The 14150-nt window shown below is 39.9% G+C and overlaps 1 protein-coding gene across 2 annotated transcripts in view; it reads right to left on the bottom strand.

The window, feature by feature from the left end:
* Positions 1–14150, bottom strand: part of KDM4C (lysine demethylase 4C) — a 190452-nt gene that overhangs the window by 93051 nt on the left and 83251 nt on the right. The window contains exons 10-12 of one of the 2 annotated variants that reach the window (XM_053372018.1): positions 6586–6779; positions 3730–3968; positions 2125–2435 (exon numbers count right to left, since the gene is read on the bottom strand). In XM_053372018.1, coding sequence (XP_053227993.1) covers positions 2125–2435; positions 3730–3968; positions 6586–6779 — 744 coding nt within the window. The remainder of the gene's footprint in view (positions 1–2124; positions 2436–3729; positions 3969–6585; positions 6780–14150) is intronic. The other variant, XM_053372015.1, reaches the window with a different exon arrangement.

Here is a 14150-nt window from a genome sequence, read left to right on the forward strand (position 1 = left end):
CCACAGATCTGTGTGAAGATGCCGGCCTCTGCAACTGCCCTCGCATAATGGGTTGGAGTAGCAGCCTGAGATCAAGGCAATTCCACTCTGCTACGTCCAGGAAGGAGCAGCCTACTCTGTCAAGATTAAAAGTTAGAGAAGCAAGGGGTTGTATCCAATTTTAGTCAGAGTAGACCCTTTAAAATTAATGAGTCTGTTGATTTTAATGGCTCTCCTCTGAGTAGAGCCTGGCTGAATACAACTTGGGGGCTTCTCTCTGAAGTTGTATCTTCAAGATGACAGTCTCATTATTGAGGGTCAAAGCTACAGTTCTTCGGTTAAATAAGTGCTGAGACTTTAATGATTGTCGCAAATGTCTTCACCAACATTCAGTTTACTAGGATCTTGCAAGCCTATCCAAAGAGCTATATAAAGAGCTCTATATATGTAGAGCTCTATAAAGCAGCTATCCTCAAGGTGGTGCCATCCAGTCATTCATTTCCCATCAGCCCCAGATAGCACAGCCACTGATGAGGGATGATGGTAGGTACAGTCCAAAACATCTGGAAAGAACCAGGTTGGGAAAGGATGCTACAGAAGGTGGTTGAACACCAATTAATATTAGGTAGCAATTCAACTATTCTATTCCAGCTACAAGGTTACTCATAAAAACTTGGAAATTCAAGAGGCTGGCAGTGCTTGGTGGGAAATGGAAGGCTCAATTAGTACCCTGCAGCTGTCATACAGAGCCCTCGGCAGCCTGGTCTGGCCACTCAAGGAAACAGGACACTGACCTGGAAGGATCATTAGCCTAATGCAGTACAGCTGCTCTTATGATTAAAGAACGTGGCAGATTCATTAAACAAAGCAAGGTAGCTGTGCAGAAAGGCTAAGAGACAGCTTTTTCAGCAGCAACCCTATAAAATGTTTGTGTGCCACTACAAGACGGACACAGCATGCAAACATATTGGAAAATACTTGAAACCCCACTAAGGAATAGCTAAAAAGTACCCAACCAGATGAATTAAACATGAGCTGTAATGCAGAATCTCACCACTGAGAAGATGTTTATTAGCACTTTATATTAAAACAGAAGGACTGGCTTTGGGACTGCTAAATCTCATTCTGTAAAACAATGATGAGTTTGCTATTTATGTCGGTAAAAGGGCAAGTGCTGTTTTATTCTTAGCTCTAAAGTGTCTTTTCCACTCTCTTAGGAACATCTGGCAATTCAAAAAGGGCTGCTCTCTGCAGGTGCCAGAAGCAGATCTAGCCTCCAAGTTAGTTAATGCAGCTCTGCTATTATCTCATTGGAGTCTCATTCACATGGACATTTGCTACCAATCAAAATGGGATGTCTTATAAAATGTGGTAAGATATGAACAACAACTTTGTCTAGTACAGTGAGTTGCACCAGTTCAAAATTTCACCTCAACCACTAGGTGGATTTTTGGGCATTCCACTACACGTTCAGCCTCACACATACCACATAACTGCAGTACAGGGATTATAAAACTGATCCACCTTTCAGGGCTGTGGCAAAGATCATTGAGATAATTTATAATAAATGAACTGTCAAATGTTAAGTATTATTATTATTAGCTAATTTCATTCCTATAACATACTGTAGACAATATGGGAAATTACAACAATGTATGGGGAGGTATTATCTACACCAGGGTTTTCCAAACTTTGGGTCTCTAACAATTTTGGACTACAGTTCCCATCAACTCTGACCACCGGTCATGCTAGCTAGGGATTATGCGAGTTGTAGTCCAACAACAGCTAGAAACCCAAGTTTGGGAAACCCTGATCTACACCATAACACTGGGAAGATTTTATTAAATAGTCAATAGTTTTTTTCTTGTATTAGCTTGCAAAATATGAGGCTTTCCTCTCAGTCATATCCAAAACCACAAATAATCCAAGACAGAGGCTTGTTGAAAAGCTGGAATGAGATGAAAGTATAAAGCACATTACACATACAACTGTTAAGCCGGAGGATAAAATATTTATAGATAATAGTGAAATGATCTCAGAACTCTAATACCGTGCCAAACACTTGAGAAATCCAGGACTCATTTCAAGCAATTCTGAATTTATCAAATATGCTCAAATTGTTTTAACCATAACACCCTTTCTTACCAGTGGTGATATTTCTCCAGGCTCCAAACCATTTTCACTGCTTTCAGTATCGCTGATATCATCCTCTTCTGTAGACAAGCTGCTAGTTTCTTCTTTCTCCAGGCTCTCAGCTTCGGAAGAAGCATACTCAAGAGCCTGGCTTGAAGTAGTTGAAATTTTCAAATTGTCTTCCCGGTTACAGCTAGCAGATGAAAGTAAGTCCAGTGCCGATTCCTCAGAACAAAAATACACAGAGCCAGAGTCTCCTTTCTCTTCCACTTCAGAGTGTGTGTTTTTGATTAGAGGACCATGGCTATGAGGAGAGTTATGACCTAGGGACAAAATTTCAGCATGAAGGCAATACAGTTTGTTTGTTTTAACAACAACAGCATTTTGATCACAATGTAAAAAATAATCTTGGCAGACAATTAAACATGTTAATTGCTCATATTTTTTTGCAGAAGCAGGGGAAATGTGGCTCACTTTTCATCAAGATTAATGAATGAGATGGAGATTAGAATAAAAAATCTGTGCTGATAAGATCAACGTTGATAACTTCAAAAAATGTCTATACTACACATGGAAATCATGTGTTTGCGCCAGTAGTCACTGGCTACTCAAATCCTCAAACTACCAAGTCAATCAGTTTCAGCCTGGATGTTGTACAGTAGATCATTTCTATTATTTGTTTTGTTAAGAGTGCTATCTCTGCACAGCTATGTTTATCTCGGTACATGTCAACTATTTTTGTACAGAAATGTTAACATTAGCTGGAACTTGTCTCATTAAATGGGGGGAAAATTATGATATTGCCCTTTAGATTAAAAATCAGATAATTATTCTTGGCTAAAAATCCAGATGCATAGCCATCTTATTCTTCTGCAGCAAAAATAACAGCTATCTTATTTAGGATGCCACTAGACTCTGTTTTGCTTTAGGATGCCACTAGACTCTGTTTTAGTTTGGTGCAACAATCCAGCCCTAAATCACTGTTATGGAAAGAGCAAGAGTGGAACATTGCTGGAATAGTAGTAATATCCTATTATAAGTGAGGAGGATCCTGCTACTTGTAGAAGTCACTATGAGGGCTACATGCTTCAATACAGGTGTAAAGCTTGTATGGGGTAAGGTGGTGTTGAGGGGGCTGTAGCTGTGAAAGAACGACTAGTGTGATATCTGTAGCTATTTTTTTTTTATGGCTCTTTAGAGGTTGACTTATTTCTAAAGGTGCTTTATATTTCAGTACTTCATTATTTGTTTAGTACACTGTTACGCACCCTGAGCCTTTAGGGAAACATAAGATAAAAATCTAAATCCCAAAGTAAATAGATACATGCTTAGGAAAGGAGCTTGCCAACAGTTATGCCTTCACCATTACACCTGTCCTGGAATAATGCTGCAGCTATGCTATGGAGAAATATTAGGAGACAGCTAGTCCTGCCCCAATCTGCTTTGCAATACAAGATGCTCTAAATGTCCATGGCTGTGAAAGCAGCACTGTGCAGACTAAGATTTGTCATTTTGCAACACAGAGCATAGCAACGTACGGCTTCTCACCTGCAGATTTATGGGATCACAACATCAACTGCCTAGAATTCTATGGGAAATAAACACCATTCGTCTCACCTGAGACCTTTTTGTTATCCAATAAATTGTGATCCATCTGCATCCTGCTTGCATCTTGTTCTTCCCCAGAAGGCACTCCTGTGTTTATTGCCTTTAGTTTTTCTGGTGGCTCTTCTTTGACCTTGAAGCTCTCTGGAGCTGCTCCAACAACGGTGATTTCTGTACCAACCACTATGGTTGATACCTTCTTGTCCTCTGGAGTTTTCAGCTTTTTTGATCGTGATCGGTTGTGCTGGGAGCTGTTATGAGAGATATTGCTGTCAAAACAGAACGTCTGGCTAGGATAAGATAAAACATTTACCAATATGAATATCCCTTTCACCTGCTTTTAGGAATACAAAAAAGACTAAGCAAAACCCCACCCTGACAATTTTTCATATCTGTGTGTAAGGGTAATATTTACAATTTATTAAGCAATAGATTAACAGGTTAATTTAAATCAGTTGTTAATGTTGTTATAGCTCTTTAAAGTTACTTATTAAATGAAATAATATCAGGTAATGCTGAAGCTCGTTCTAAAACCAGTTACTTGGTGAAGCATTCTGTAGAACATGACAAAGACTAACTTAAGTTAATTACAGCAATCTCCCAGATACATTAAACTTCGACAATGATGCTCAAATCCCAAAATGTATAAGACATTTTGATTGATTATTCTTCTGTAATCTCATTTACAAAAATAAAAAAATAAATCATCAGTTTAAACCAGTTGCAAATGCAGCTTTAGCAATAGCTACCAAAATCTGAATTCGGAAAAATTCGAGAAGTTCCTATTACCATAGGTAGCAATGTTTCTGGAAATAATACAGGGTGATTCATAACGAAGTATACCAATGGAAACTGTATACTTCATTATTATGAATCACCCTGTATTTAATACCTAAATATCAAAATCTAAACCTCACGTGCCCTGCTCAGACCATGACAACAAGGCTCTTCCTTGAAAGTAAGGCACAGTAGAGATACAAGCTCAGGAACAGGCAACGGCCCACGGCACCTTTTATGCTCAACCTATGTGACAGGAAAAGTGAGAGTAGCAGGTCAAGCTCACAGACTCCAATATTTAGACAAGGAGTTCCAAACTGCACAGGAGCAACGGGTTGGCATGCCCACCCACCAAGCTGTTAAGAATGGAGCAACGTAAGCTTCTCTCACACCTTGCGGGACTGCTGAGTGTGCAGGCGATTGCTGTGTCAGTGAGATGCTAGGACTTGGGCACACATGAAATGTCAAGTAGCTCTATTCTCAGTATGAGCTGCTTTGTGATCTGGCTGTGCCAACCATCTATCTGGTAGTAGCACATACAAATATATTTTTAAAATTGTGATTTCCTGCTGTGATTTCTGTGTCGGTACAAGTTTCTCATACCAGGGCAGCCCTGGCACAACCTGTCGCCCAGAACACAAACATTATCACCTCACTATTTTCCTCAAGTTGCTGCTCCTATACTTATGGGACCCTATTTGGAAGGCATATTATTCCCAGAATCAGAATTATCATATTTTTTTTCCTTGACATATTACAGCAGAGGTGAAACTGAACAAACATTTTATCTTCATTTGGGGGACGTGCATCTCCTGCTGTGTTTGCACTTGTGCCAAGTCTACTAATTAAATAGCACAGAAATGCATCCACAAGCTTAGCACAGTGAATAAATTCAGCACATGCACTCATCTGATAAAACTTTCAACATAATTACTATAATGTCTCCACTTTTAATTTTAACTTTTAAATTGGCTATCCAGATAAATAAGGGTTGTACTGACAAGGAAATAATTTCTCTGCCAAGTGCAAATGGCAGTTGTATAATAAAGTTGCCAGTTCTCTGCAGCAATACAAGAGCATCATTGTACAATTATATGACACACACATTAAAGCCCACAGGTTCTCAACATGTAAATGTAAGACTATATGTGGGTTGATGATTAAACAGTGCACATTTGTTAAAAATATAACATTCTTACGGTGGCTGGTTTTTGGGGGGTGATGGTGGTTCAGAATCAGAATGACAAAGGTCAGGAAGGGTAACAGATAATGTCCAGATTACTTTGTATCAAGATCATTAAGTGTGTGTGTGTGTGTGTGTGAGTGAGAGAGAGAGAGAGAGAGAGAGAGAACTAATGCAAAGTGAAAAAAAGTCCTAAGAGAGACATATCATTCTATGTTGCTATCAGTATTTACAAAGCATTTTATATTATAAGGTTAGGAGACTCTTGATTCGACAGAAGAATATGTCACGGGATGCAGTGCAAAATTACAAGAAGACTATTTGGGGGGGAAACTGCCAATAAGAAAATTCAAATCCACTATTGAGCTGTAGCATAAATAACCAGTTATTGGCAATACCTTTTGATCATTCTGCCAACTATGTATCTGCCTCTGGATAGACTCTTTCCAGAGGCTACAGCACACTCAAGGATACATAAATAAGTAAGGATTTTGTTTGGAAATTTTCATTGCAATATCTAAACGATTGTGTTTCACTCAGTTCTCCTCAATAATGCTTTTCTGGACTGGGATTCAGCAAAAATATATATGCATATTTTCATACAGAACAAATACTATATTAATGCTCAGAGCTCCACATATATAAATTTCAGGAATGCATTCTCATTAAACTTTTAAAAATGAATATATTTCTTCAATGAGTATTATCATTGTGAAATATGACTCTTTTGCCCTCAAGCTCACTGCTAGGTTTTAAGGAGACACAAATTAACTGTGACTAAAATAAATGAACAACTTAAAAGGAAATGGCAGAGAGAAGTGGAAGAGAGGGGGAGAGAAGCACTGAAAATGAACAGAAATTATATCATATTTAAACTTCAACTTTATGGAGTGCAAAACATTCATTACCACCTGGAAGATCTCTTTGTTTTCCTTCTTCTCTGCAACCAGGCCTTTACCTCGGGTGTCATTTCAGGGGTGGGCTTTGTATGATCAATGGTGTATAAATCTTTCCCTTGTTTCCACAGATGGTATCTGTCTGGCTGAAACTTCCTCACAAAGATATCCATTGATATTGTCACCATGTCTTTCCTGCAGGTACACTGGGAAGAAAGAAAATAGATATTTTTAAGAAGTTCATATGCAAAGAAATGAAACCATTAAAGAAATCCACCAAATTGTCATTGTTAGTAGTACATGGATTTTTTTTTTCTTATGGAGGAACTCCAGCAAATTTATAACCAATGGAGCTATCACAGTAACAAGTATGCATAAACAATAGAAAATAGTCCCCTCATGTTAACATATGTGTTAGAATGTCAGTATTCTAATTAGCCTTGAAGTTATTACAGTTGAATTTATGATGTAATTTGGGATCAATTTATATGCCACAACTACATGGACCATAGCTGTCAAGTGTCCCTTATTTGAAGGGACAGTCCCTTATTCCAGCACCATGTCCCGCTGCTGTCCCTTATTGATAGATGTCCCTTAAATGTCCCTTAAATGCTGCCCCTTAAATTTCAAAGGAAGCAGCTCCTCTCCCTCCCTCCCTGCTGGCCAGGGAGGAGGGAGGCTCCAACTGTGTTGCTTGTCTGTGTTGCTCACCCAATAAGAAGTCTAAGAATGACTGGGGTTGGAGCTTGCATGCCTTGTGTGTGGCTAGTTAATGCAAGCTGAGGGGTTTTTTGAATGCTGGACACCATTTTGTTGCACGTGCTGCTGCAAACTTTGCAGTGCAAAGCCAGGCCAGGGAGCCATCTTAAGTTGAGGCTGCATAGGCCTTGTGGTGCATGTGATTCAGATTCTATTCAGTTGAACCTCTGGTTACAAAGTTGGTTGGACAGTGTTCTCGAAGCTACCAGCATGAGTTTGACCAGACTGCAGGAGGACAGGAAGACTGGAGTGCCTGGAACAGGTGAGGCTGCAGGTCCCTTATTTTGGCTGCTGGTCCCTTATTTTCAAGGCTGCTGGTCCCTTATTTTCAAATCTGTAAGTTGACAGCTATGACATGGACTACTGTAAGACTGTAGTCATTCACTTTTTGCTCTTACATGAAGCCTCTACAGAAGAGACAAAGGGCTATTTCAAATAAATATTGTAATTATTCAGAGTCTTTTACCCAGTAATTTACTGCTGAAGGAGCAAACTGCCTCTACTGAAGTTAGATGGTATGAAAACTTTGTGGGATTTGGTCTGTGCTGGCTAAGACATCCTTGAGATTGCCTTCACCGAATAATGCATGTTTGAATTGTCTGCAGGAGATCACATAGTGCACATTTTTCAAGGATCTCAACTATTTTTCATGGCAGTATAAGCAAGAAAGAGTGAGAAAGCTATTGGCACAGAAATGGAAGCAAGAAGAATTACCGACAAAAGAAGAGTGGCAGATTAAATTAATGGACCATGGAGAATTAGATAAAATGACAGGAAGAATTCGAAACCAGCGGGATCAGAGGTTCTTAGAAGATTGGAGTAAATATGCAAACTATTTGAAAATCAACTGTAATCAACTGAATACGCTAATAGGACTGCAAGAAGTTTTGTAAAGAGGACTATATGAAATATTGCAGGTAAAATTTATGAAAAGGACTATTAGTTATGGATTTTTAAAAGTAATAGTGAAAATAATGAAATGCAAGACTAAGTGATGAAGAATGAAAATCATTAGGTGTAGCTGATGGAAGTCCTAAAAATATTGTGTAAGATAAAGGTAAAGGTAAAGGTACCCCTGCCCGTACGGGCCAGTCTTGCCAGACTCTAGGGTTGTGCGCTCATCTCACTCTATAGGCCGGGAGCCAGCGCTGTCCGCAGACACTTCCGGGTCACGTGGCCAGCGTGACAAGCTGCATCTGGCGAGCCAGCGCAGCACACGGAAACGCCGTTTACCTTCCCGCTAGTAAGCGGTCCCTATTTATCTACTTGCACCCGGGGGTGCTTTCGAACTGCTAGGTTGGCAGGCGCTGGGACCGAGCAACGGGAGCGCACCCCGCCACGGGGATTCGAACTGCTGACCTGATGATCAGCAAGTTCTAGGCACTGAGGCTTTAACCCACAGCGCCACCCGCGTCCCTATTGTGTAAGATATGATGTGGCATTTGGAAAATGTATTTGCAAAAACTAATTAACAGAGAGAGAGGGAGAGAGAGAAAGACTTAGAAGCTAACTAAAAATGACAAAATATTATTAACATTTCTAGATCCATTTCAATCAGGGTTTAGGCCCGGTTTTGGCACAGAAACTGCTTTGGTCGTCCTGTATCATGACCGCTGTCAGGAGAGAGACAGGGGAAATGTGTCCCTGTTAATTCTCCTTGACCTCTCAGCAGCTTTCGATTGACAATGGTATCCTTCGGGAGCAGCTGTCTAGAGTTAGGGGTGGGTGGCACTGCTTTGCGGTGGTTCTGATCCTACTTAGATGGTCATTCCCAGAGGGTGTTGCTTGGGGAGTGTTTTTCAGCCCTGTAGAGCCTTCAATGTGGGGTTCTGCAGGGTTCAAGCCCATCCCCTATGCTGTTCAACATCTACATGAAACGGTAATCTGGAGGTTTGGTGTACGTTGTCAGCAATATGCTGCTGACACTCAGCTCTACTTCTCCTTTACATCTGCAGGTGAGGCAGTGGAAGTGCTGGACCAGTGTCTTGCCTCGATAATGGACTGGATGAGAGCCAACAAACAAACTCAATCCAGATGAGACTGAGGAACTGTTAGTTGGTGGTTTCTTAGACTGAATGGCTGGGAGGTTGCCTGCTCTTGATGGAGTTACACTTCCTCTGAAGCTACTGGTATGTAGTTTGGGAGTACTCCTGTGCTGTCACTTGAGGCTCGGATGGTCTCAGTTGCATTGAGTACCTTCTATCAGCTTTGGTTGGTGGCCCAGCTGTGCCCTTATCTGGACAAGGATAGCCTACAGTCTATGCTCTGGTAACCTCAAGGTTAGATAATTGCATTCTACGTAGGGTTGCCTCTGAAAACGGTTTGGAAACTTCAGTCAGTGCAAAATTCAGCGGCCAGGATGCTCACCAGGGTTTGAGCATATTACACCAATCCTGGTCCAACTGCACTGGCTACTAGTTAGTTTCCAAGCCCAATTCAAAGTGTTGGTTTTGACCAATAAAGCCTTAAACAACTCAGGACTGCAATACCTCTAAGGCTGCCTCTTTCTATATGAACTTAACCTGACCCTGAGATCATCTTCTGAGGTCGTTCTTTGTGGGCCTCTTCCATGAGAGGTCTGGAAGGTGGCAACACGAGAACGGGTCCCTTTTTGGTTTTATTATAAATTTTGTGATTTTATACTGTGATTTCATGTTGTAACCACCCTGAGACCTGAGAGTATAGGGATGTATACAAATCAAGTAAGTAAGTAAGTTTCAGAGTTAAAATATACTCTGCAAATAAGAACAGTTTTCACTAGCATTTCCACTTCTGCAACAAGTTATTTAAAAGGTATCTCTGTCCTTGCTCTTTTTAAAAGTAAGCTTTCAGTGCAATCCTCTTATGTTTACTCAAAAGCAAATCCTGCTGACTTGGAACTTACTCCCAGTTACGTATGTATCTAATGTATTAAACAGTGTATTTTCTCAATGAGAATACTTCTCCATCACAATACATCTAATTCATGCTTCAGACTTATGCATTTTGCTTACTTGCAAGAGAAAATCAAAAATAAAACTTCAAATGTCATAACAACCATCAATTAGAATCAAATGATGGATTGAAGAATCATTGTAGTAATTGCTGCTATATGATTAAATTGATGTATTTCAGAACTAATCATATTATTTTTATACCTCTTTTTACCTGACCAGGTTAAGCACTCTCATTCATTTTAAAGAAAGATGATACTCATTGCTATTAGACCAGCACACTCATTTTGTCTCCCATTGACATCAGTGATGGGGGTTCACAAAGGAAGAATTGCATTGAATTCCCCCCCATGCAATCAAATTCTCTCTAAATTCAAGGTACAATGAACGTCAAGCATGAAAAACAATTGCATAAAAGATAGCTTATGAGATTACAGCATTTGCTGTGAGACTTCACATCTTCCTGCAGTTTGAGAAGGGATTAATATATAAGCCACTGTTAATTTATTGATGAAATACATCCCTCGTGGAATAACATTCAGATGTGAAACAATTCTTTAAAAAGAAAAAATAAATAAACTTTACCCAAAAATTACAACTATTCACAATATTTTTTACAAGAATATTTTCTGATGTGACAACATTGTAGAACACTAAGGGTTGCAGTTTAAAATGTAAAGCCTGAAAATGTAATAAATATATATATCGTTTTTCAGAAGACAGAGATCCCTATTTCAAACACCATGTTTTAAGACTATTCAGAGATTTTCATATACACCAATTGAAAACATCACTTGTTGAAAAATACATATTTGAGCTTCTATTCACTGGAGACTGGAAATATAAAAGCTGCACATCAGACAATGAAAACAGAGGCATTTTGTAGAACTTTTTCTTTTTCATTTTCCATTTATTCCCCCCACTCCAAATGTGCAAAAAATGAAATATGATGCATCCATAAGCAATTCAAAGGGGGATTTTAATAGATGTGTGTTCCCAGTCAAATTCAGAGTTATTCAAATTTTGAGGGTGGTTGTATGGGAATAAGGCATATTGATGGGGACATATTGATGTTTCATAGATCATTAATCCGTTGAAGCAGAGTGAAATCCAGATGAGGCCAGGCCTATCAGTCATGTGAGAAAGTACTGTGAACTCATCCTACAAGTAGAACGCAGATGTAATCGACAAGGTCAGACCATAGATACTAGAGGTGCAACTGATATGCCTGTGCATGCCACCCCAGTCCAGGCCTTGAATCAAATAATGGACTAGCTCTAACATCTAATTAGGGTTCTAAATGCTAATGATACATGAAGTCTGGGAGAGGGCAGGGGGAGAAGGAAGCCCTGCTGAGTACTGCTTCGCCAGTGTGTTCACTGCAGAAGCTGTTTGCCTCTTCTTCGAGTTGCGGTGGGCAGATCCGCGCTGATGGATAGCTGATGAAGGACCCTGTTTGAGAGGCAGGGAAAGGAAGATCTTTCAGGATGGGAGGTTGGGAGAAGAAAGGGAAGTTCCTGGGTGAGAGCTGGGAGGGTTCAGCTTTCTCTATGTGGATCAAGTTAAGATTTACTTGTGAAAAAGGACTTAGTATGCCTTTTTTTGGTTTGGTTTGGTTTGGTTTGGTTTGGTTTGGTTTGGTTTGGTTTGGTTTAGATTATATTGGTTTTTTTATTGTGACGGATTAATAAAATCTTATAAATAATAGTAATTTTAAAACAGGCAACTAAAAGAGTTCTTAGATATGTTCTTCCCAATTAACCAATGAATCCAAGCTTTCACTACCATAGATTACTAGGTCGGATTCAGAAATGGCATTCAATAATTGCTAAACCTGCAGGGCCGAACTGTTAAAGACTCCTTTCACTTAGAGTCACTAGTTTTCAGAATTAAAGCAAAAACAAGATACACCCTGATAAAGCTTGTTACAGGGGCAGTAACGGAGATGATTACACTTCCCATATAACCTACAGAACAAACATTTGTCAGGCACCACTTAGATGTGAAAAGGATTTAGAGAACGTTGCAACAATAGCCATTCTTCCCTAGCAGAATCAGAGTGATATATTTTTACACTGACCTTCCAGCAACTTGTAGGCAGTGCCGCAGAAACCTTTGATATCAGCTATCATTTGTTCAGGCTTCAATAAAACAAGTGTTCTCTTGGTAAAAAGCCTTGAAAAGTACACTATGTTCACAAGTCACACACAAAAATAAATAAAAATGCTAGGCTTCCCACTTATTTCCAGGGTTTTTTCCTCCCAAATTTTAAACTCAGAGTGGGAGAAAAACCTAATATCCTAGGGACAATTTAAAAATAGCTTCTCGGTGTGAACCAGGAAATGACTTCTGCAACCAATAAGATGGTTCTCTCTACAGTACTCGCATTGTATCTTGGGGTAGAATTCAATGTGGTTATGGATGCATGGAATGAACTCTGTTCATGCAGCAGAGACTTTCTTTGTTTTCTTCCCACTGCATGTCTCTCAGCCTGTACTGGGGTTTTCCCTAACCCTCCCAAACAGATTTAGAGGGTACAGGGGGTGCTGGACGTGGAGTGGGGAAATCTCATTGCATGAGTGGTCTTTGTTCTCTGCACAAAGCAGCTTAGTTGAATTGCAGTGGATATTGGCTGTAGCCAATGCTAGTCTTACTTAGAGTAGACCCACTGAAATTAATAGTCATGACAAACATGAGACTAACGTGACCGGCACTGGAAACAAGCCTAAATGTTTCTTCCCCCATCCTTTTCTGCTTGTCTCTCTAAGAAGGGGAGAGATAAGTCAAGAAAAGGAGCAAAGGACAACAGAGGGGGGAAACAAGGAAATATAAATGCCCATCCAACATCCTCCTTCTTACTGCCTCCACACTCCTTGGCTTGTGAGTGAACCTCTGTCAATATCTGATCATTGAAACCTCTGGGGCTGCTGTGTGCCTTCCTCTTCAGCTGCCTCTTTTGACCAGCCAGTCAACCAACCAGCCATTCCCCATCTCCCTGGTCTTCTTTTCCAAATGAAATGACTCAACTCCTGTTTAGGGTTCCAGTCAGTCAGTCCTGCCCTTTCTCAGACTACTCCATGACTTACCTCACAGTTTTTGGTTCCCCACAGCATTCTGTGCCCACTGAACATGTTCAGTCCTCATTGTGTGTTTTGGTTCCTTCCCCCCCCCCATCCCAGACCCTAAAGTTATTTTGTATTTTTGCAAGCCTTTGGTTGCCCCAAGTTTGCCAGTACCTGCCTCTTGTCTATAGATGCACCATTTGGAGTGCAGAAGGACCTACAGTCAGGGACTGAATGCCTCATTAGGATAAAGGATGGATGGTGAAAGTGTTTAAAGTGACACATTGCAAAATGAGATGGCAGCAGGAATCCCTGCTTAAACATGTTAACAAGAGTTTCCACTACTGTACTCTCATCACCACTTCCCAGGTGGATAAAATTTGAAAGACTTATGACAACTGTTCGCCAAAATGAAGTGATTTTGTAAAAACAATTGTAGAAAGATCTGCACTGCGTGTCAATTTCAGCTTTTATTGAAGTCAAAATGTGCCCAAATCAGGCCACATGTGGTTGATTAAATAAATAGCATTTCAGCTTAGAAACATGAAATATTGTATTTAATGATAGATGATAGATAGATAGCTGGATAGCTGAACAGATAGATAGCAAAACTGTCTGAAAAACAACTCTGTATGGAATCATTGCTCTAGAATCACAACCATTAACTTCCCCTTTAGGCTTCCATTGGTATTCACAGGTAACAAAATCTGGTGATAATTTAATATTGAAGGGTGGGGATCAGCCTTATTAAGTAGCAGAACTAGAATACAACAGCTTCCAATAATAATAAAAACCCGAGAATTCAAATTTTATAGTTCTAAAT

The sequence above is a fragment of the Podarcis raffonei genome, chromosome 17 (genome assembly GCF_027172205.1).
Source record: "Podarcis raffonei isolate rPodRaf1 chromosome 17, rPodRaf1.pri, whole genome shotgun sequence".
NCBI classification, from domain to species: Eukaryota; Metazoa; Chordata; class Lepidosauria; order Squamata; family Lacertidae; genus Podarcis; species Podarcis raffonei.